Below are 22,664 nucleotides of genomic sequence, written 5' to 3' on the forward strand. Positions count from 1 at the left end.
TTTTTTTTGCCGGTGTCATCAGTATTACACCGTCTTCAGGCATGGAGGCACATACCTAGAACCCCACCATGTAGGAGGCTTCTGATTCCAGTCCAGCCTGGGATATGCAGAGAGACAAAATGGTTTGCTCTGGCCTTTCCGCAGATGACTAGGGAGGTAGGGCATCTTACACTTCGAGTGCATCCATTTATTTGCCTATACCTTGAGGCCCAAAGCATGACCTTGAGGGATCATAGGGAACATTAAAGGATGCAGTACTGGCAACCCACTTAGAGCAGTCTGCCATGGGCAAGGTGGGACTCGTGAACCATTCTGCCATTCATGATTCCTAGTGTGCAAGACGCCACCTGCCTGCCACGCCTACCTCCTCACCCGGTCTTTCACTTCCCTTGTAAAAGCTGGATCCACCTGGAAAAAGAGAGGGACAAGAAACACTTAAAACCCCTGAGCCTCGGGCTGGCACATGGCTCAGCAGATCAAGGCCCTTGCTGCAAAAGCCTGAGGACCTGGATCCAGAAACTCACATGATTGAAGGAGATAACTGACTCCCCAAAGTTGTCCTCTCATTTCCACACATGCGCCATGGCATGTACGTACACACACACACACACACACACAGAGAGAGAGAGAGAGAGAGAGAGAGAGAGAGAGAGAGAGAGAGAGAGAGAGAGAGAGAGAGAGGATTTTTACATCCTGACCCTATAGGTGGTGGAGCACCTAACTAGCATGCATAAAGCCCTGGGTTCAATCAATCCCCAACACTGAGTAAACCAGGTGTGATGATGAAAACCCGTACTCTTCACACTTGGAAAGAGGCAAACGGATCAGGAGTTCATCTTCTGCTACGTGGCAAATTCCAGGCCAGCTTTGGATATTTAAAAGACCCTGCCTAGGGCTGGGGTGAACCTGACCTAAATCCGAGTCTACAGAGTATAAATTGTAACAGGCTCAAAGCCCACTCAGTAGTTCAGAAAGGATAAATATAGGGGAAAAAACAAACAAACAGAGGAACAGTCCAAATCTAGCAGTTACACAATGAGGACAAGAACAGGAAGGAGCAGAGGGCACCTGGACTGTGTGTGCCACCTTCTGTGAGGGTTGAGTCCAGGGACACCTCAGGACGTTAAAGGACAGTGGAGCATTCCTAGAGACAGGACAATTTAAGTGCCCCGTCCTTCAGAGGAAGGCTTGCTTTCTTAAATGATGCAGATGGAATCTGTCATAAAAGCAATCAAGAGGATGCAGGGGAAACCTCAGTAAGCCTCTGACAAAGTAGTTCATGGAATCAAAGTTTGTTTTTACCGAGGAGCCTTCTCAGAAATGCAGCTTGCAAATCAAGGACGCGCCCCCTCCGCCAATGAATAACAAAAATGTGTTTACCCACACGAGTATAATTTCAGACACAAAGAGAAAGGACTAAATTAGGTAGCAACAGAAGTGAATCTAGAAAGCAGGAGCTAGCGCAGGCGTGGCGGTGCAAACCTGTGTTACAGCCCTCAGGGGTGGAGGCAGGGAGGACAGAAGTTCAAGGTCAGACTTGGCTCAGGAGTTCAAGGTCAGTTTGCTTGGAGGCTGTAGAGTCGGTCACCCAGCTTGTTGATGCTCGCCACAAACCCCACACTGAGACATCTGACAAACTACATCAGGCAGACTGGACCCTCAGTGTCTCCTGCCTGACTGCTAAAACGCTTTTGCAATAGAAAAAGCTCTCTTCAGCACAAAATTCTAGAGTCAGCAAGATGAAGATGGCTCAGTGGGTCAAGATGCTTGCCATCAAACCAGACCTGAGTTGGATCTCTAGGACCCACGTGCACCGTGGCTCATGTGCCTCCTCCAAGATAAATATGTAAATAAATGTATTTGTTTTTTTAAAAAAAATTAGAGCCCAGGAATGATGACACTCGCCTTTAATTCCAATACTTGGGAGGTAAAGGCAGGTGGGGGTCTCTCATGAGAGCGAGGCAAACCTGGTCTACCTAGTAAGACATTTAGAGCTACAGAATGAGAGCCAGACTCAGAAAATAAAAAAAGGAAGAAGAAAAAGAAAGAGAAAAAATTCTAAAAGACTTATTTTCGGCGGAGAGGTGGCTCAATGGCATCTGCATGCAACACATAAATAAAAATAAAAGGACATTTTTTTAACTTTTAAAAAAAAAAATCCTAGACATTGTTTCAAAGACACAGCAAGGGTGTGAACCGAGCTCGGGAACGCAGGGTGCCAGCAGCCCCTCCCAACACTGGCTCCAGCCGGGCTGTGAAGAAAGCAGATCCAATTCCTGCTCTCATTCTGTTCTCATTTACACGCTGCCAATAGCCATCGTGAATTACAAGCATGCTGGCTAGCTGCAAGCAAACGCCAGGACGGCCACTTCTAATGGCAGGTGATAGACTGCCTTCTCCCAGGAACTCGGTTTCACTTTCTCCTGAGAGAAGTGCTATATGGTGCGCCTTGGATCCTTGCGACTGCTCAGATGCTTGCCCAAGATCCCAAAGGGCTGTCCCTGTTAGGGTTGCTGATATCCCCGGGACCCCTACATGCCTGGGAATCTGAAGGGCTACATCATATCAAACATGAATGCGTAAGAATTTGTAATTATTCCCAGGAAGATCTGTGCAGAGAGAGGCTCATAGTTATGAACAGCAAATCGCCGCTATTTTGGCTCTTAATAATTACTACTCTGTAGCCACATAAGCTAGAAGAGCATGTGCCAAGTCCTTTACAGTTGTTAAATTGGTTCTAGCAACAATGTTACTACCAAACACTTCCACACAGGAGGACTAAGAGAGGTTGTGTAACTTCACCAGGGTCCCAGAGCAGGAAAGCTATTGGACCAGTGTTTCCACTTGGGCAGATTGCAAGTCAAGCTCCCTTGGTTCTGCTTGATTTCATCCTAAAAAGTTTGAGGGACAGAGGCTGGAGAGATGGTTCAGTTGGTAAATGATTGCCTTGTAACCATGAAGACCTCAGTTCAATCCCCAGAACCCACATTTTAAAAAGCCAGGAGTCAGGGCTGGAGAGATGGCTTTAGTGGCGAATAGCACTTGTTGCCCTTACAGAAGAATGGGTTCCCAGCATTCATATTGGGTAACACTCAAAACCATCATCTGTAACTCCAGTTGCATGGGATCTGGACACTGTCTTCTGGCCCCCATGAACCCCTATACTCAAGTGGTTATTATGTATCTGCACACACACATGTATGTATGTATGCACGTATGTATGTATAATAATTTAAACCTTAAAAATCAAGGCATTATAGTGTATGCTCATAATTCTAGCTTAAGGGATAGGGAGTAGAAGATACCTGGCCCTTCCTGAAGAGTCTGCCTAGCCAGATCTGTGAGCCCCAGAACCATGAAAGAGTCTGTCTCAAAACAAAAGGTGGATGGCCCGCCATAGGAATATGCACTAATTCAAGCACACATGAGGGTGGGCACACACACACAGAGTAAAGGCCCATGAAATTCCTGCCACCTTCCTCATTATTCCCCTTCTGGCCAACCTGTGTCCCAGCCTCCAGAAGTCAGCCTCCGGGATGCAGTATCTCTGAAATGCCACATCTCTGAAATGCTTTTAATCCCTGTTACTACCCAGACTAGCAGCACCACCTCCTCCCCAACTATCCTGCTACCTGCCACGGAGGATCTCCATCTATGATAGCTCTGCCTCTTTCCTCTGCACCTCCGTCTCCTTCCCTGGATCCCATGCAGTGACTAGAACATCCCATGCATGAGAACTCCCTTTCCACTTCCCATTCTCGAGGCCTCAGGCTCCAAGTATCCTAAGCAACTAGATCTCACTACGACCCCCCGCATGAACCCTCCTTCTGGGCTGGCCAGATGGCTCAGTGGACAACTGTGCTTGCCACCGAGCACAATGACTTAAGTTTGATCCCTGGGACAACCCCATTCTCCCCACCCCAGAAAGCTGTCCTTTGACCTCTAGACACATGCACCATGTCATGTGCATACGTACACATAGATAAAAATCAACAAAAAGCTGCAAGCCTTTCATTCCACATTTCTTTTCATGTTAAAGTCGTATGTGTGTGTGTGTGGGAGGGGGGTACTTCAGCCAGGTCATCTTTTCATCTTTACGAGCATGCTTTGGCTCTCTTGATGAACGATTCGGGGAAAGATAATTTGTCAAGCAAACAAGCCCGTGCTCTGAGACGGCTGAGATGCAAAGCTGGAGCGTAGCTAAGGAGCGAAGAGCGAGCTCTAAAATGAAACTACAATCGGCACTGGCTTTCGCTGGGTTTACTTTCCACGTCAGTTCATTTTCAAATCTCTTAGTGAAGCCGAGTGGAACAAAACACGAGATAAAGAGCAAAGGAAGAGGGGATTGCTGTTACTTAATGGAATTCTTAAAGGGGGAAAAAAAACATCGAAAGCGGCAGAGAAAAAATTCTCATCTCCTCCTTCTAAGCTTGTTTATTTCCTAACAAAATATATTGTTTCAACTCTCTCGGGCTTAGAGGAAATAATCTTCACTGGAGACATTACCGGGCAAAGTCATTAAGCTGTCATGCCCAAAGCAAACGTTCTGGCCTCCAGCGCGCTTATCAAAGAGCCAGGAAAGGTCCCACACAAGATGCCCTGTGAGCAGGAACACGTGCTTCTCTCAAATGGGGAAACTGAGAGGTCAAAGGAGCATTATGGAAAGCCCAAGCCAAGCTCAGAGCACCCTGAAGCTGGAACAGGATCCTGGCAGTCAGAGCAGGAAGGGACCATTGGCGACAACGTTCCTTCCATCCCTATAGCCACAGGACACTACCCCAAGGACAAGAACGGCTCAAGTTTTCACTCATAGCGAACTGGGAGGCAAGGACTGCTGTCAGTCATTCCTCCTTTGCAGATGGGGAAACGGAGGCACATGATTAACTCAAGAGCAGCTAGGTAGCTGTCCCCGAAGTCAATGAGGGCCATGACATCCTTCACCATACAGCCACATGGTACCTCAGCAGGCACCGGGCACCCACGTGAACAACATACATACATAATGCAGGTCAAACAGTCATATACATAAGAAGTGAAAGAAATCTTGAAAATAAAATGTGCATATGCATAAACAGTTTTGGATTTTGTTGTAGCTGTCCTGGTCAGCCCCCATCTCATCCCGCCTGCCCATGACTCATCCTCACTTCTCCCCCACTGAATAGGGTCTGATGAGTGGCCTCTCACATGGTGGCCCTGTCCCTATGAAATAGCCTGACACTCTCCTGAGCCCTGAGCCTGGTACACTAGCCAGCTCTAAAGGCAAGGTGGGAGGGCCTCTTTTCTCCCCTTAAGTGACATTTATCACCATGAGGCGTACTGTGCTCATTTCAAGGCTCTTCAGCGTCCCCTGTGATTTCTCCACTGAGCTCGTAAGATGTCCTCTGGCACGCTTTGAGCTGGGAACCTTTTTTGGTACTTGTGGCAGAGGCATGTGAATGAACCCACTCACTATCTTCACCAGAGTCTTCTGCATGATTGGGGCTACAAGGTAGGAGGTAGTCATTGCCAAACTACACAGTGATTCCCCAGTAATAGCGGGGGTCTGCTTCATGGGCCATGATCTAGCCAAGTTGACGCAACTTTGCAAAGAGGCATGGGAGATGACGTGGAAAAGCTAAATAAGCCCGCCAAGCATCCCACTTATACCACAAGTGCTTACTGAGACGCCAGCTCTGCAGAGAGCAAAGGCAGAAATGGTCCAAAAGAAAGACAGGAAGATTCAGGAGGCTTGGGGGTGGGGTGGGGTGGGGTGGTATTAATGTATGCTGTAGCCATTGAAACAGGACATTTAATGTGTCCTGACACTGGTCACTTGGCAAACTCACCTTATCAGCATGTGAGCCCCTAACACAACAGCAAATACTCAAAGTACAAAATGGCTTAAATCTCCTCCTGTTCCAGACTCAGAGAGATGATAAATTGAGCACTTGACTGTGGCCATTTTAGACGTGTGGAGGTTTTGAAATGGTAAAGAATGAGTTTGTAGAGAGAGGTCAGAAAAGAACATCTGAGAAGGACCCAACCTGAGCCAGCCCCGACCCTGGGGAATTTCAGTGGCATCTCAGGAGAAGCCATTGTGCAGGCTTCGGGAGGGAGTACCACTGATCTGCCCCCATCAGATTGACCTGTGGACAAGTCTGAGGGGTATTTTCTTGATTGGTGATTGATGTAGGCAGGGTTCAGCCCATTGTGGGTGGTATCACCCCTGGACAGGTGGGCCTGAGTCATATAGAAAAGCAAATTGAGCAAGCCTGGAGGAGCAAGCCAATAAGCAGCGTTCCTCCATGGCCGCTACTTCAGTTCCTGCCTTCCGGTTCCTGTACCGTTACCGTTTGAGTTCCTGCCCTGGCTCCCCTTCTTGATGGACGGTGAGCTGTAAGCCACATGAGCCTTTTATCCGTCTAAGTTGATTTCCCTTATGGTGTTCATCACAGGATCAGAAAACAAACTGGGGGGGATGGGCAGCTAGTATCAGAGAGTGGCATCTTGCCATGATGGAGCTGACCGGGCTGTTTTGGGGGAGGATTATGGAAGGATTTGGGAACTTTGGGCTGAAGGGACGGTTGAGTCCTCGGACCTTGGTGGGCGGTTGTTGTATAAGGCGGGAGGATGATGCTAAGAGCAGCGCAGACCTGGCTTACGGGTATCTGAAGGGAGTTTGGGAGTCTCTCAGAGACCCTATCAGGGCCGTTCCTTCATGTGATGTTTTAAATTGCAAGCCTGGTTTCTGGTTTGCTGGGACTGAAAATTAAGCTGTGGTTAATGAGAGACCAGCACCATTCAGGAGGAATCTTCTAGAAGGTATTTCCTTGGGGCCGGCACACAGAAGCAGTGGCTCAGAAGGCTGCACCTCAAGCTGGCAGTCACACTTAGTAAGGTGTATGGGGCTGGAGAGATGGCTCAGAGGTTAAGAGCACTGACTCTTCTTCCAAAGGTTCTGAGTTCAATTCCCAGCAACCACATGGTGGCTCACAAACATCTGTAGTGAGATCTGGTGCTGTCTTCTGGCCTGCATGTGGGCGAAATATTATATACATAATAAATAAATCTTTAAAAAAATTTAAAAAAACTTAGTAAGGTGTGGAAATCCCCTACATGGACCTGATTTGAGGGTGTAGAGGGTGAGAGGACCCTATGGCAGGCAGGGCTGGAGTCCCTTTAGAAAGGTCAGGAGGTCATTGGTGGAGTGATAGCTGCATCTGTAGTGGAGGCTTCAGGCTTGAAGGGGTCGTGGAGAGAATCTGAGGCTTGATGCCATGGGGGCAGAGGTAGAGTCCCTGAAGGGAGTCCATGAAGAAGATAACTGGTCAAGGTGCAGCCTCGACTGCATGGGTGACCCCAGGGCTCAAGGAGAGAAGCTGAGCATTGGCAATGGGAGAGATCACTGGGGAGGGTGAAGCTTTAGTTTCAGGGGTGATGTCAGAATACTGGAGATGCCAGATGATGGAGTGACCACTGGGGACAGTGGCAGGTGTGGGGTGAAGCTACCCCGAGCATTGCAGGACAGGCAGTGTGTGCTGCGGTGGCAGAACCAGAGGGCTGGGACTGTCTAAGCCCTTTGGAGCCTGGTTCTTGACGGAGTCCCAGATGTCGGACACTGAATGGCTTATACTGTTAGAGTTTAGTTTTGCTTTGGTCTGATTCTAACTATGTCCTGATTCTCCCCTCTTAAAATAAGAAGTGTGTGACTTATTTTGGGTTTTATAGGAAGCCACCGTTAAAAGGCATTGAACTTTTAAAGTGTTGGGATTTTCCTGAAGACTGTGGGACCTCTCATGCTATACTATGTATTATGTCACTAGACTAACAAGAGAGCTCTTCTCACCAAGGGCTCTGACATGGCTGCACAGATTCTAGCCCTTGATTGTGCATGTATGTATATATGTGTGTGTGTGTGTGTGTATTTTAAATTTGGCTGCACACGTAGCAATGGACAACATCTGGAAATTGTTTCTCTCCCATTAAGTGGATCCCTGTGACTGAAATCGAGCCAACAGGTTTAACAGCAAGCACCCTCACCCACTTCACCCACGGAGCCATTTTACCAGCCCCTCCCCACCTTGGTTATCTTTATTAGCACCTCTGCCCTCATTCTAAGTAAACACAATTCTTCCCAAAGGCTGTAAGAAAACAGAGAACACTTGTGCGTGCTGGGAAGGTCCACGGGGCGCTAGAATAAATAAGACAAATGGAAGAGGCTCTGAGAAGTGTAGAAAGTGGTGGCTAGGTTCTGGGGGCGAGTTTCTAAACCAGTGAGTGAAAGTGAGACCGTCTGATTGATGCTATAGAGAATCCATTTCCTCCTGGATGGAGGTGGGAGGCATAGGAAAGACACAACAAAGTCACAGGGCTCACTGAGCCCCCTGAGGTCCCAGAAGCAGGGAAGCGGTAGCCAGGGAAGAGGAGACTGACTCTTCAGGGGAACTATCTGCAAGTTGAGCAGGAAGCCCCAGGGATGCATCATCACCCAGGCTGGGTGGGGTTTTTGGTGTTGTTACTAGCCTTTGAGTCACCCATAGTCCTGCCAGTAACACCAATAATCTCCCTGGTTCACCAAGATGGACTTATGTACGTGGGTTTCCTAGGTTTGTGGATACCCTTTCTGTCGGTGTCAGTTAGCAAACACTCCCAGCTGGCTTCTCACCACCTGGCCTAACAAGACAAGGAGATGGAAGAGGTGGCTCACACTGCACAGATGAGGATTCCACTCAGCACCACAGAGGATTGATGTTGTAGCTCGGATAGGCTACTCCTGTGCTGTACTATAACTTGGGTGCACCCACACACGTAGCAGAGAGTCTCAGAGGCTAGAAGCCAGGATCAAGGTATCAGCAGGCTGAGCATTTCATAAGTTGCGCTTGCTGGCTGGTAGGTAGTGGCCTCTTGCTGCGTCCACACGCAATGAAAAAGTCAGGGCAACTCTCCGGGGCTTCTTCTATAAGGGCACTGATCACATTGGCGAGGGCTCCCTCATCCCCTTTAATATAGTCGCCTCCCCAGAGATTTCATCTTAGCACATTGCAAGACAGGATTTCAGCAGAGGAGTTTGGAGGGAAAGGTACACAGTGGGAAGCCAGGAACAGAAGCCACATGAAGACAGAGTGGTAATGACCATGCAGATCCCATCGGGCTAGGAGCATGGAGTATACTTTGTTTTCCAAAGTGCTTGGGGCAAATGAAAGTCCAAAGAGGCCAGTGGCTTGATCTGAAGCTGGGTTCCAGAGCAGTTCTGCAGTCACAGTTTGAGCAGTTAAAGGGTTCCAAAATACTTCGGACCATACGTAGAGTTTGGCCTATATATTTTTAACTAAGTTTCTCTTTACATGAACCACCAGTTTTCCCATAAGAATTATCTAATTAGTCTTTGCAACAGTAAATTAGTTTGAAGTAATTGCAATCTTTACAGTAAGTCGGCCATAAAGGTGAACAGCAGCTATAAGCTTTAACTTTGATCTAATCCCCCCCCCCGCCCCGCTTCTCTGACACACACACACATACACACACACAGTTCTGGGAACTGAATCCAGGGCCTTGCATATACAAGTTTGACAAGTGTTCTACCACTGAGATACGACTCAGGTGATTTTCATTTTTTAAATATTTTTACATATATGCATGTTTTGCATGTATGTATGCATTGCATCACATGCATGCAACGCCTGAAGAGCCCGGTGAGGGTGTTGGAACTGAAGTTACAGATGCTCGTTAGCCACTTTGTGGGTGCATGAGCTGAACCCAGGTCCTCTGGAAGAGCAGCCAGTGCTTTTAATGGCTGAGTCATCATTCCACCCCATGGTTTTCATTTTTTTTAATGCAAATTATGGGCCAAGGAGATAGCTCAGCATTAGAGGTGCTTACCACCAAGCCTGACACTTGAGTTCAATCCCTGGGACCCACATGGTAGAAAGACTCCCCAAGGCTGCTCTCTGACCTCTACATGTGTGCTGTAGATGCATGGCCACCCCTGCACTTGCCATATTAAACAGTAAAATATGATAAAAAGGCAAACTTAAAGAGAAAAGTTACCTAAAGAGAAAAAATGCCTGGGTATATAGAAGAGGAACATACACTAGTTTTAGAAAATGTATTGTACGTCAGTAGAAGAGAAACTGGAGAGCTGACTCCGCAGGTAGAGGGTGCACTGCCCTTACGGAGAACCTGAGTTCCATTCTGAGCACCCACACTGGGCACCTGACAAGCAACCGCTTTTGAATCCAGGTCTAGGGGATACAGTGCCCTCTGTTGGCCCCAGTAGGAACTGAATTCACACACATGCATGTACACACACAAATAAGAAAACAAAATCAGTAGGAAAAAGCAGCCACCAGCTAGAAATTCATAGCACAAGGACTCACCTCAGGACCTACAATCACCATGTAAACACTGGGCTCTTCTTGATGCCATTCTTGGGAAGAAAAAGAAAAAAGAAAGAAAGAAAGAAAGAAAGAAAGAAAGAAAGAAAGAAAGAAAGAAAGAAAGACTTTGAATAAAGGACCTGAAGTGGCTTCAAGTCACAGCTGAGAAAACAATTCAGCTTAACTACAAATTTCTCCCCAGCATGCTTTGTGCTTTTAGGTCATTAAGCATTCACCCATGCTAACCAGGATTGATCTCACTTGGTTAGAATGCCCACATGTAGTATTGTATGCTTTTACACGAAGATTTGCTTCTTTGGGAGCCGAAGCAATGTCTCAGCAGTTAAAAACATTTGCTACTCTTGCAGAGGATCCACATTTGGTTCCCAACACCCACATGGCAGCTCACAACTGCCTGTAACTCCAGTTCTGGGGTGGGGCAGTCCCAGGGCCCCCTGCTGGTATCCACAGGCACTGCACATACATCATACACAAACACAGAAAAATAAGGGGATCTTTATTTTTTAAAAAAGTGATGAAATTTTAAACAAATCTTTTAGCCTTATAATTATTTCCAATTTTTCCACCATCCTTCATACCGAAGTTGCAAGTCTACACAGAGATAGTTATCCAATAAATTACCCTTCTGGCTGTTTCCAAAGTGATGATCTAGAAATAGTTCTGCTTATGTGCAAAAAGAAAAAAAAAAGGAGGGGGGAGAAAGAAAAGTGGTCCCACCAGGCAAGATGGCTCGTGGTGTGATGCCAGCAATTCACTTAGGAATCTCAAGCAGGAGGACTGGGCACTCATGGCCAGCTGGGGCCATCCAGAAAGAACACAAGACCAAGCAAGGCACATCTCTATCCACAAATCCACATGACAAGGAAGGGAGACACTGGACCACATACCTGAGAACGCGTCTACCAAGAACAGAGGGTCCTTCACGGGCCTGAGTCCACATATTACCAGGAACACGTACAGGTTGTCTGCATTTTGGTCAATCTCTGCAACGTAAGAGCGGGGGCCACTTCAGTGGGGGGGTGGGGGATACAGCTACGCTGCAGTAGTGACATCACTGTGCAGAACAGAGGTTCCCACGTTGACTTTCTGACCCCTTCCATGTCCTCTGACTGCCTCGCCACACATGAGCTTCTCCAAGCATAGATAAACCCGAGTTTCGCTCTGCCTGTGAAATGCAAGGTCTCTGCCCTAGAGAGGGAGGGATGGGGCCTGGGAGAGCTGCCCCAGCCACGAGTGATAGGGGTGAGCAGTCCCAGGAAGGACGTGGGCACAGTTCCAGTTGAGAAAAGTGTGAGTTCCTTGACGCAGCTAGAAAAGTGGCTTCTGGGTGAGAGTACTCACGAATTCACAGATGCACGCTAGGTATGAGCATATGTCCCCGGGAATAGGAAACACACACATCCGTCTTGTCGTCCTGTTGTTTTTTCTGTATGTGCCAGTTGGATTTGTCAACTATACCTCAGAAAACTGCAACCGTTCTAAAAGTAGACGCGTGTTTGTAGAGAAGGGTTTTCTTTTTCTCTCTCGTTTGTTTCTGTTTTGTTTCTCGTGTGGAGAGTATGAGATAGTGTCTCCTATAATAGTCCCAGCAGACCGCAAGCTCGTTACGTAGCTGAGGAGGACCTTGAACTTCTGATCCTCCTGACTCCACCTCTTAAGTTCAGGACTACAGCCATATACCATCACGCCCAGTTTATGCTGGGATCAACCCCAGGCCTTCCTGCATGTTGGACGAGCACTCTACCAATGGAGCTATCTGTATAGCTTTGAAAAGAACAGAGAGGGAAAGAAGCTGGAGAGATGACTCAGCAGTTAAGAGCACTGGTTGTTCTTGCGGAGGACCCAGGTTCAGTTCCCAGCACCCACATGGTAGCTCACAAAGCTCACAACCATCTGTAACTTCAGTTCAAGGGGATGTGGTGCTCTGGTGCCCCCTTCTGGCATCCATAGGTACTGCATTAATGTAGTGCATAGACATAAATAAGGCCAAAGAGCCACTCATATGAATAACAACAACAGCAATAATAATAATAATAATAATAATAATAATAATAATAGGCCTAGGAGTGCCAAATCTGTGATGTAGGACAAGCAGTGAGCACTATTCTTGGTGCCTCTTCTCATGACAAGTGAAGCTGACTTCCTCAGCCCTGACCTCTAGATGGGGTGTGAGCCTTCCTAGCCAACAAAATGCAGGAATATGTTCATATGTAACCTTTGAACCTTGGCTGTGAGAGGCCTTATCACTCCCTGGTCATCTGGCCACACCACTTTTATGGGGGAAAAAAAGACTTGATAAAGAGACTCATTTTGACAGAGTGAGGTCCCCGCCCAGAGGTGACGCTGGGTATCAGACACATGTAAGCAAGGAGGGGACAGCACTGACGGACCCGGAGCAGACAGAGGCTGCCCAGCTGAGACACAAACCACAACAGTTCACATCCACAAAAATCATGAGGAAGGGCCATAGTTGTTTGGAACCAGGAGATGTTGAGGTATTTTATGGCAACTGGTGGATAATTGATTTAATGGCAACTATTAATAGACTCAGGAGAAAAAGCTGGTCTAAAATATCGGGGTTTGCAGCCTTTGTAATTGGCCCATAAAACCACGCACGTGCCAGGCTGTCTTCCTGAGGATGGGCATTTGTCGATTTCCATTTCATGCAAACCATTTTCTGAACTTACCTAAGTCTTGAGAATGAAAATGGTATATGTGTCATACGTGTAGCTCAGTGCAGGAGGGACATGGTCAGCAAAGAGAAGAACGAGAATGACTCTGGACAGACTCACACTGACAGGGAAGACTCCGAGCCCTGTCTTAGAAAAGCGTTAAAAGCGATTCTGGGGGCTGGGCATGCAGCTCAGGGGTAGTATGCTTGCCTTGCATACCTGAGAACCTTTTGATACCCCCACACTTACCCCTCACTTACACACACACACACACACACACACACACACACACACATTCTAAGCCAGGTGAGATGGCACATGCCTTCAATCCTAGTAAGAAGTAGCCTAAACCAGAAGGATAACGCCAAGTTTGAGTTCAGGACCAGCATGGGCTACAGAACAAAACCATGTCTCAAAAATAAATAAATAAATAAGAAAGAAAGAAAATGAAATGAAGAAAGAATGAACATAGGAAAGAAGGAAAATTCAGAAAGAAGGAATATAATCAAGAAACTTTATATGTTGGGGCCGGAGAGGTGGCATGATGGTTAAGAGTGCTTATTGCTCTTGCAGAGGACCCAAATTTAGTTTAGCACTCATGAGGCCACTTGTAAGGGTCTGCAAACTCCAGCTCCAGAGGAGCCGATGCCCCCTGCTGGCCTTCTCAAGCATTCCACCCAACTGCATGTATCCGCACACAGATTTACATGCATAAATAAAAACAAAATAAAAATCTTAAAAAAATAAAATAAAACACGGCCAGGGAGTGGTGGCTCATGCCTTTGATCCCAGCATTGGAAAGGCAGAGACAGAGACAGGTGGAGCTCCGTGAGTTTGAGGCCAGCCTGGTCTACAAAGTGAGTTCCAGGACAGCCAGAGCTGTTATACTGTCTCAAAAACCCAAAATAAATAAATAATAAAATATTATCTATGTATCAAAATATCATAATGTATAATGTCATATACATACATACATTTTATGCATAATTAATATATCGTTTAAAAAGTTACTACAGTCTCTGAATTGAATTTCAATTCAATATCACTAAGTTATGTTGAGGGTTTTATGTGTCCCCCCCCCCATGCTCTGAATTTCCTAACTAATCTTAGCAGATAAAACTTAGTGAGTGCACGTTTGACTAAAGTCTGAGCCAGAAGCTACGGAGAGAGTGTGGACGCAATGTCGGAGAATTGGAATTCAGGCACCAGAATACAAGGTCAGGAGTCAAGCGATTGCCTTTAATAAATGATAAGCTATTCTCCTTAATAAAATCTAAGGGGAGGAAGGGTCAGGATGAGAAGGCCGCCCAAGCCTTGATTCCCAGTGTAGAGCTGCTAATGTGTGCCTGAGCCTCAGACTGAAAGTCTGCTTGCAGCCGGAGATCAAAAGTGCCTTCCAAAAATGTGCTTATTAATTTCAAAGGAAATATAATTCTGCACATGGGAAAAACAAGGGGGAGGCTCCTTAGCTAAAGGAGAGGTCTCTCAGTCCAACACATAGGACTGTGTATTCACACACATGACCTACATGCACCACACTGCCACATAGATACACATAAAACATGTGTACATACACAGGAGTTTATATATTCAACAGGACAATCCATCCAACTCCAGAGTGAAACGTGACTCCAATCTGCTCACACCCTTGATGTAGAGATGTGTTCAAATCCATGGGAGGAAGAAGAAGGAAGGGCAGCCAGTGGGAGAGCCATGAGGACCCCCAGGATGGGAAAGTGGTCTCATTGAATTAGGAGAAAATTATAAAATGCCAAATGCTGTACCAAGATGACATTCTGGGAGCTCACATAATTGCTTGGGGAGACCTGGCACCTTGTAAACACCTATGTGACTTAGGTGCTGAGGACACTCACATGGGTCACCTGCTCAGAAGAACTGCTTGAACACCCCTTGGCCCAGCTGAGAGGTCATAGGGAAACCTAGCCTTGTACCGTCTGGGACCTGGATGGCTTGGAACGACAGCCCTGGGAAGAAGCTGGTCCATGAACCTCATCCCTGATTTCCACAGGATGCTGCCTGTAAGTTATAGGAAGGTATGCACCGTATTGCAGCTGAGAACCCATGATGCCTGTGTGTCACGTGCAGTGCTTACTCACAATGACGAACATGCTGCGGGGGCCGGAGAGACCCCAGTGGTTAAGGGAAATGGATGCTCATAAAGAGGACACGGGTCAGTTCCCACCACCCATATAGCAGCTGACAACCACCTGAAACTCCAGTTCCAGTGGATCTGATGCTCTTCTCTGGCCTCTGTGGGCACCAGGCATGCACATGGTACCATATCCACACAAAGAATGCATACACACATAAATAAAAGTCAATTTTAAAAAACTTAAAAGTACACACACACACACACACACACACACACACTTCAGACTTCAGGTGGATGATGATAGAATTCCTCGTCCTTGAAGCAGGGTTCCTACAAGGCCACAGATCATCTTGCTGGACCTTGCTTGACCGTCTATTGGGAGAGCCAGTTTCACCTGAGCAGGCAACTCTGGGAGGCAGGGACTTCAGGAAGGAAATGTGAGCTATGCCATGCAATTCTTTCTGCCCTTTGACCCCTTCCAGAAGGAGTCTGCCCCCAACTGTGTGCACCAATAAACACAGTCCCGTCCATTGAAGGGTTAGACTCCTGTCTCCTTCCGGCTCCTGTCTCTTTCAACTGCCTCAGCAATCTAATAGATGGGACTACAGAACAATTAGTAGGGGGTTTGTCTAGCTTGGAGGAAGCCCTGCACCCACTCACCAGCAGGGTACAAACCAGGTATGACAATGCTTACTCACAATGCTAGCACTCCTAGCAATGTAAGGCCATCCTGGGCTATATAAGACCCTGTCTCAAAAATAAGTTATTTAAATGAAAATAAATAAAATAAAAATGTATACTTCAGACTGACTACGGGCAAGGTGCCTTGATGTTTGCTCTTCAGCAAAGTGCACACCCCCCAACTCTCTAAATTGATTTTGAGCCTCCTGCCCCAGAAGACCCTGGAGGGAGCCGGAGTTAATCCTATATCCGTTGCGCCTCTCAAATCTTTTTCCTGGGCTGGAGATTAAATGTAATGAGAATTCAGGAAACTAAATTAGAGAATGACAGACGAGGGCATTCCATGCCTGCTCTTCTTCTGGAAATAAAAAAAAAGGGGGGAGGGGAGGAAGAAAGAAAGAAAATTCAGAGAAGAACCTGGCATGTTCTGCCCACAGAGAGAAAGTTCATTTTCAGACACATGAACGTTAAAAAAAAAAAAAAAAAAAAAAAAAAAATGAACCACAGAACCAAAGACTGGAGCCCAGTACTCTTGCAAGTGAACTCTGTCTAATGTAGAGGTTCTCAACTTGTGGGTCACGACCCCTTTGGCAAGCCTCTATCTCCAAAAGTATTTACATTACAACTAATTACAGTAGCAAACATGACAGTTATAAAGTATGATCAGAAACAATTTTAAGGTTGGGGGGATCACCACAGCATGAGGAACTGTCTTAAAAGGTTGCAGCATTAGGAAGGTTGGGAGCCACTGGTCTAGTGAGTGACCTGGCAGGCACCCTCCAAGCCCTTGATGGCTTTAAGGGAAAGTGTTGTGGTTTGTCCTTAGCTTTTAAAAGGAAACAGAAAGAGATGAGCCTGCAAAGGCTTGGGGAAAGCAGGTGCTACCTAAAGCTCGAATGACTTTTGTCCGCTGTTTACGTCGGAGCTGTGGCTAGCCCTGCTCACGTCCTCCCTCCCACACTGGGTTAGGCAGAGGGCAGATGTGAACCCAGCCCTGGCATGTACGCAGGTGTGCGTGTACTTAACATAGCTCAGGGGCCAACGGAATGGTATTTTTAGCTTTGAAACAAAATACGCCTTTTTTTTTTCTTCTTCTCGGTGGTCTAGCATCCACTTCCAGTGACAGACGAAAGCCGGGGCTGTCTGATCACACGTGAGAACAGCTGGGAGAGCCAAATGCCAGTTGTTGAGGCTTCCTGTCCCCCATGTCAACACTTCTTCCATCACTGGCTTTGTTTCTCAAGGCAGGGTCTGACGTAGCCCTAGCAGGCTTGGAACTAGCTGTCTAGCTCAGGCTAGGCTTGAGTTTTTGAGGAGCCTCCTGCCCTTGCTTCTGGAGGGGTGAGATTATGGGTGTGGGCCACGGTACCCTGCCTTGGCACCTCTTCTATCCCTCAACTGTAAATGTGAGAAGGGTGGTGTGCTGACAGGAGTGTAGATTTTTTAAAAAAAAAAGTATTTTGATTTATGGCTGCATAAAGAATGGAGATCCAGTAGCACCATCATCCCATAGCAAAACCAAGTGGGTTTTCTTGGAAATGGACGGGGAGTGGGCTTTAAGATGTTAGGGTCTCCATTGCATAGAAAAACAAATAGGGTGGCTGGAGAGATGGCTCAGTGGTTAAGAGCATTGCCTGCTCTTCCAAAGGTCCTGAGTTCAATTCCCAGCAACCACATGGTGGCGCTCAGCCATCTGTAATGGGGTCTGGTGCCCTCTTCTGGCCTGAAGGCATACACGCAGAAAGAATATTGTATACATAATAAATAAATAAATAATTTTTTTTTTTAAAAAAAAGAAAAACAAATAGGGTTGGGGGGATGGTGGGAGGAGAGTGAGCCCTGGTGGCACACAGGCGGTGGTGGTGCATGCCTTTAATCCCAGCACTCAGGAGGCAGAGAAAGGTGAACCTCTGTGAGTTCGAGGCCAGCCTGGCTACAAGAGCTAGTTCCAGGACAGCTAAGATTGTTACACAGAGAAACCCTGTCTCAAAAAAAAAAAAAAAAAGGTATCAGATGATCAGATGTACAGATGGTACATGCCTTTGATTCCGGCACTTGGGATGCAGACACAGGTAGATTTCTGTGAGGTTAAGGCCAGCCTAGTCTACAAAATGACTTACAAGACAACCAGGGCTGTTACACAGAGAAACTCTGTCTCAAAAAACAAACAAACAAAAACTAACATCAGATGTCTAAGGAGCAGGCTATAAATTTTGGTAACTCACCAACTTAGATGGTCGTGTGAGGTCCTGCTCTACCTGCCCACTCTCTATACCCAAACAACCAGAACTTAGAGGGCAATGATCACTAAGAGCACATCCAAATCCTCTACGTCTTCTGTTCTCATCGTCTGAGGCACAAAGAAGGGGTAGGGCACGATCTCGAGTCACACAAACTCCAGAATCCCAGTGAGACAGAGCAGGGCTAACAGGCCAGTCATCCCCCAAGACCAAACTCAACAGAGACAGTCAATTGTACAAATAGGGACTCACACCTGATTGTAAAACCCACAGAAGAATTCCAATGGCTCCTCTGATTTACTGTATTCCCCCTGCAATCAGCTACCCCAGCCACAGCCAGAGTTTCCTTGAACCCATTGATTCCAAACAGACAGGATTTCTAACTGTTCACATTGAGATGGGACAGTAGCCAAGTCAGCCTATGGGGAAAATGCCTTCAGTGGAGTGTTTCAAAACTCCTGCCTGTTCTGTTGCTCACTCAACTGCAAGCCCAACCATCAGCCCTGAGACTAGGGGGTTTGATGAAATGCCATTTGGAGTTCAGGAATTATGGGTCTCAGTTACGCCTCTGTCGTGTCCTATAATATATCGAAACTGAAATAACCTTAAGGCATGCAATTTAAAGCCTGCCCCCCTGTCCTGAAGAATTGTACCCACATGCTGACATGAAGAAGCAATGGGGTCTCAGAGGTTCATTTGTAACGCCGAGAACAGCCACACTGCTGTCATGGGGATTGATGAACGTGCTACAGAATTTTTTTCTAATAAAATGCTTGGGATTTTTCTTTTCAAGTGAAACTAAGGCTGACATGCAATCTGTGGTGGTTTTAGGTAAGGCTTTTGGAGAGGAAATGGGATTGGAGCGTCCTTACATCAGCTGCGGATGGGGAGCTGGTTTCAAATTTTGAGTCTTGGAAGTTTGTAGTAAAGCCTATAACTTCAGCTTTCCCCTCCAGGACCCCCAGAGCTTAAACCCTGTAAACGTTACTAAATATAGGGCTGGGGAGATGGTTCAGTCAGTAAAGAATGAACTTGCAAATGAGGACCTACCTGTATTCCATTCCCAGAATGCTTCTTTAAAAAAACAAGGTGCCAGGCATATGGATGTGCACTTTTAATCCCAGTGCTGGGGAGATGGAGGCAGGAGGATTCCTGGGACTCACTGGCCAGTCATCTTGCACGACTAGATGAGCTCCAGGTCAGTGAGAGATACTGTCTCTAACAACGAGGTGGATGGCTCCTAAGGATGACCTGAGGCTGCGCTCTGGCCTTCACACGTACCCAAGTGCACACATCTGAATGACCATCACACATACCCAAGTGCACACATCTGAATGACCGTCTCATATACCCAAGTGCACACATCTGAGTGACCGTCACACATACCCAAGTGCACACATCTGAATGATCGTCTCATATACCCAAGTGCACACATCTGAGTGACCATCACACATACCCAAGTACACACATCTGAATGACTATTACACATACCCATCACACATATTCAAGTGCACACATCTGAATGACCACACATCTGACTGATCACTATATGGCATGGTCATTTCTGGGAAAAGATGTTGACTTAGAACAGAGGAATTATTAAACTCGAATCTCATGTCAAAAGACAGCTTTACTTTTCTATCCCTTAGGACCCAGAATAACTGGGATGGCAATCTAATTGGAAGTTTTGATCCTTAAAACAATTATATACAGCAGGCCTCATGTATGGACAGCCTGTATTTAAAAGACTTGGCACAATAAGGTTTTGTTCACACATCATGGCTGAGTTCATTTCACACCACAAGTAGGAGCTGAAGTGGTTAAGTTTCTCTGAATTTCACCACAGGCTGGAAAAAGCCCCTCCCCACTCCACCATCAGGCTGTGTCCTGATGCCATCCTGCCGGGTGACAGTCTTGCAAAATGCATGGAGCTCAGATTAAGTGTACCATCTCACACAGAAACCAGCTATTAGGAATGCCTCCTAAGAAAACATCCAGGTGAATGCATAAAGAAAGGAGATCACGCCACCCCCATTACTGAAGACCTAAGCATTATAGAAAGAGAAAAGCAGGAGGTCCAGCAAGATAGTCTGAACAGGGCCCTAAGGGCAGATGGCAAAGGATGCTTCTGGCAAAGACCCAGAAAGGGAGCCATGTCTTACCTGATTGTTGGAGGAAGGTGTTCCAGTTAATTAAAGTTGACATTTGGTATCGTTGCAATTCCTGGTGGAAGGAATATAAAAAAAAAAAGAAGAAGAAGTGAAGTTCTGGTTCTTATAAATCTATTCAACCTCCTGAGCACTACAATGGAGTTTCATGGGCCCCTCGGCACAGAAATTGGGTACACCTGTGGATGCCAGGGCTGCACCATCCTGCTGAACCACCACCCCCTCTGGGTGGTACAGACCTTGAGCTCTTTAAAGAGATTTGGGAAAATCTTCTAAAACATTAGCACTTAGTGAGGGAAGCAGAGGCAGGTGGAGCTCTGTGAGCTTGAGTCAGCCTGGCCTACAAAGCAAGTTACAGGACAGGTAGGGCTGTTATAAAGGGAAACCCTGTCTTGAAAACTCAAAAGCCAAAACTAAAAAGTGATGTGGGATTCCCCTCTGTATGCTGTGAATACCATTGATTAATAAAGAAGCTGTCTGGGGCCTGTGATAGGGTAGAACAGAGCTAAATGGGGAAAACTAAACTGAATGCTGGAAGAAAGAAGGCAGAGTCGGGGAGAAGCCATGTAGCCCTGCTGGAGACAGACGCCAGAACTTTACCCAGTAAGCCACAGCCTCGTGGTGATACACAGATTAGTGGAGATGTGTTAATTTAAGATATGAGCTAGCCAGAGAAATGCTTAAACTATTGGCCAAACAATGTTGCAAATAATATGGTATCTGTGTGATTATTTGGGGGCTGAGCAGCTGGGAACTAACTAGTGACTTCTTACTACAAATAAGCAAACAAAAAACTGGGTAAAGGCTCATCTTCATTTTGTTTTTTTCTGAAGCAAGCATGGGCAGCCCGTATATGGTGGTTGGAGAGATGGCTCAGTGGTTTACAGCACTGCCTGCTCTTCCAAAGGTCCCAAGTTCAATTCCCAGCAACCACATGGTGGCTCACAACCACCTGTAAGGAGATCTTGTGCCCTCTTGAGGAAGAGACCTGGTCAGTTGTCCTTATCAACTTAGACCATGAAACCCAATATGGATAAGTTCACCTTCATTTACAACCCCTAAATTCAAGAATCAACGTATACATATATATACACAGGTGTACACTCTGTCATTTCCTCAGATGGACTTAAGTTAAAACGAACGTTTCGGCTAAGAGTGATGGCTCATGCCTCTAACCTGGGAGGCTGGAAGGCAGGAGGATTGCATCCAGTTCCAAGATCTCCTGTACCCCATGCTGGCCACTCACTCAGCTTTGACCTCCTTTCTGACTTCACCAAGTGCTATGGTCTCAGGGGCCTACTAGAACCTGGGTGACTCGATGAAGCCAGGAGGAGCCTGTGGAGCCAACACAAGTCAGTGTCCCCTGCCTCGGCCACTACACCTGTGTCCACCTGACTCAAAAATCACTCCCAAATCAGTCTTTGAAACCCTCTCTCCATCCTCTGCCCTCTAGGATAGTGCTTTTTAAGGGTCACTGTAGCTGGCTAAGAAAGTCGTGTGCCACTGTCGGGGGGGTACTGGGAGAGAGGGAGGATGGCTTGGTGCAGAAGAGTTCACACCCCAAGGACAAGGCAACTCTTGTCTCACTTAGGTGTTATACAAGCTCCTGTAATTACAGCTAAAGATAGAGGTAGGATGACCGGGAGGTCAAGGTCAACCTGGGTCAGAGAGTCTCTAAAAAGAAAAACCAAGCATGGGGCTTGAGGGCACTATGTTGTCTTTAATCTCAGCCCTCAGGAAACAGAGGCAGGGGGATCTCAGTGAGTTTGAAGCCAGCCTGGTCTACAGAGCCAGTTTCAAGATAGCCAAGAGTACACAGAGAAAATCTATCTTGAGAAGCAAACAAGAGAAAGAAAGAAGAAGAAAGAAAGAAAGAAAGAAAGAAAGAAAGAAAGAAAGAAAGAAAGAAAGGAGGGAGAGAGGGAGGGAGGGAGGGAGGGAGGGAAGGAAGGAAGGAAGGAAAAGCAAACAAGAAATAAAATACACTTGGACTGTCTGTCTCCACTGGTGGAAAACATGGTCATATGCATTCCTCTCTATATTTTATAATTTCCTCATCTTTTATTCTAATGTTAGACAGCAACAGAAAGTTATCCTCTCTGCTAATTATTCTAAATATGTTTCAGAAACTATAGTATCTCATCACCCAGCATTGTTTCAAAATATAGAGCAAATTGGGGCTGAGAGAGATGACTCAGTAGTAGAAGAAGATGCTTGCCACCAAGCCTGATTTAAATCCTTGGGATCCACATGGTGAAAAGAAAGAACAAAGTCAGGTGGTAACACACACCTTTAATCCCAGCATTCAGGCTGAGGCAGGTGGATCTCTGAGTTGGAGGGAGGCCTGGTCTACAGAGTGAGCTCCAGGACAGCCAGGGCTACACGAGAAACCCTGTTTTGAAAAACCAACAGAA

At 46.6% G+C, this 22,664-nt stretch overlaps 1 protein-coding gene across 1 annotated transcript in view; it reads right to left on the reverse strand.

Annotated features, from left to right (window-relative positions):
• The window catches only part of Glt1d1 (glycosyltransferase 1 domain containing 1), a 74,724-nt gene that overhangs the window by 18,803 nt on the left and 33,257 nt on the right, over positions 1–22,664 (reverse strand). The window contains 5 exon segments of the mRNA XM_057764488.1: positions 365–408; positions 10,356–10,405; positions 11,264–11,359; positions 20,245–20,272; positions 20,274–20,305. Coding sequence (XP_057620471.1) covers positions 365–408; positions 10,356–10,405; positions 11,264–11,359; positions 20,245–20,272; positions 20,274–20,305 — 250 coding nt within the window.

This window comes from Chionomys nivalis, chromosome 3, assembly GCF_950005125.1.
Source record: "Chionomys nivalis chromosome 3, mChiNiv1.1, whole genome shotgun sequence".
Classification (NCBI taxonomy): Eukaryota; Metazoa; Chordata; class Mammalia; order Rodentia; family Cricetidae; genus Chionomys; species Chionomys nivalis.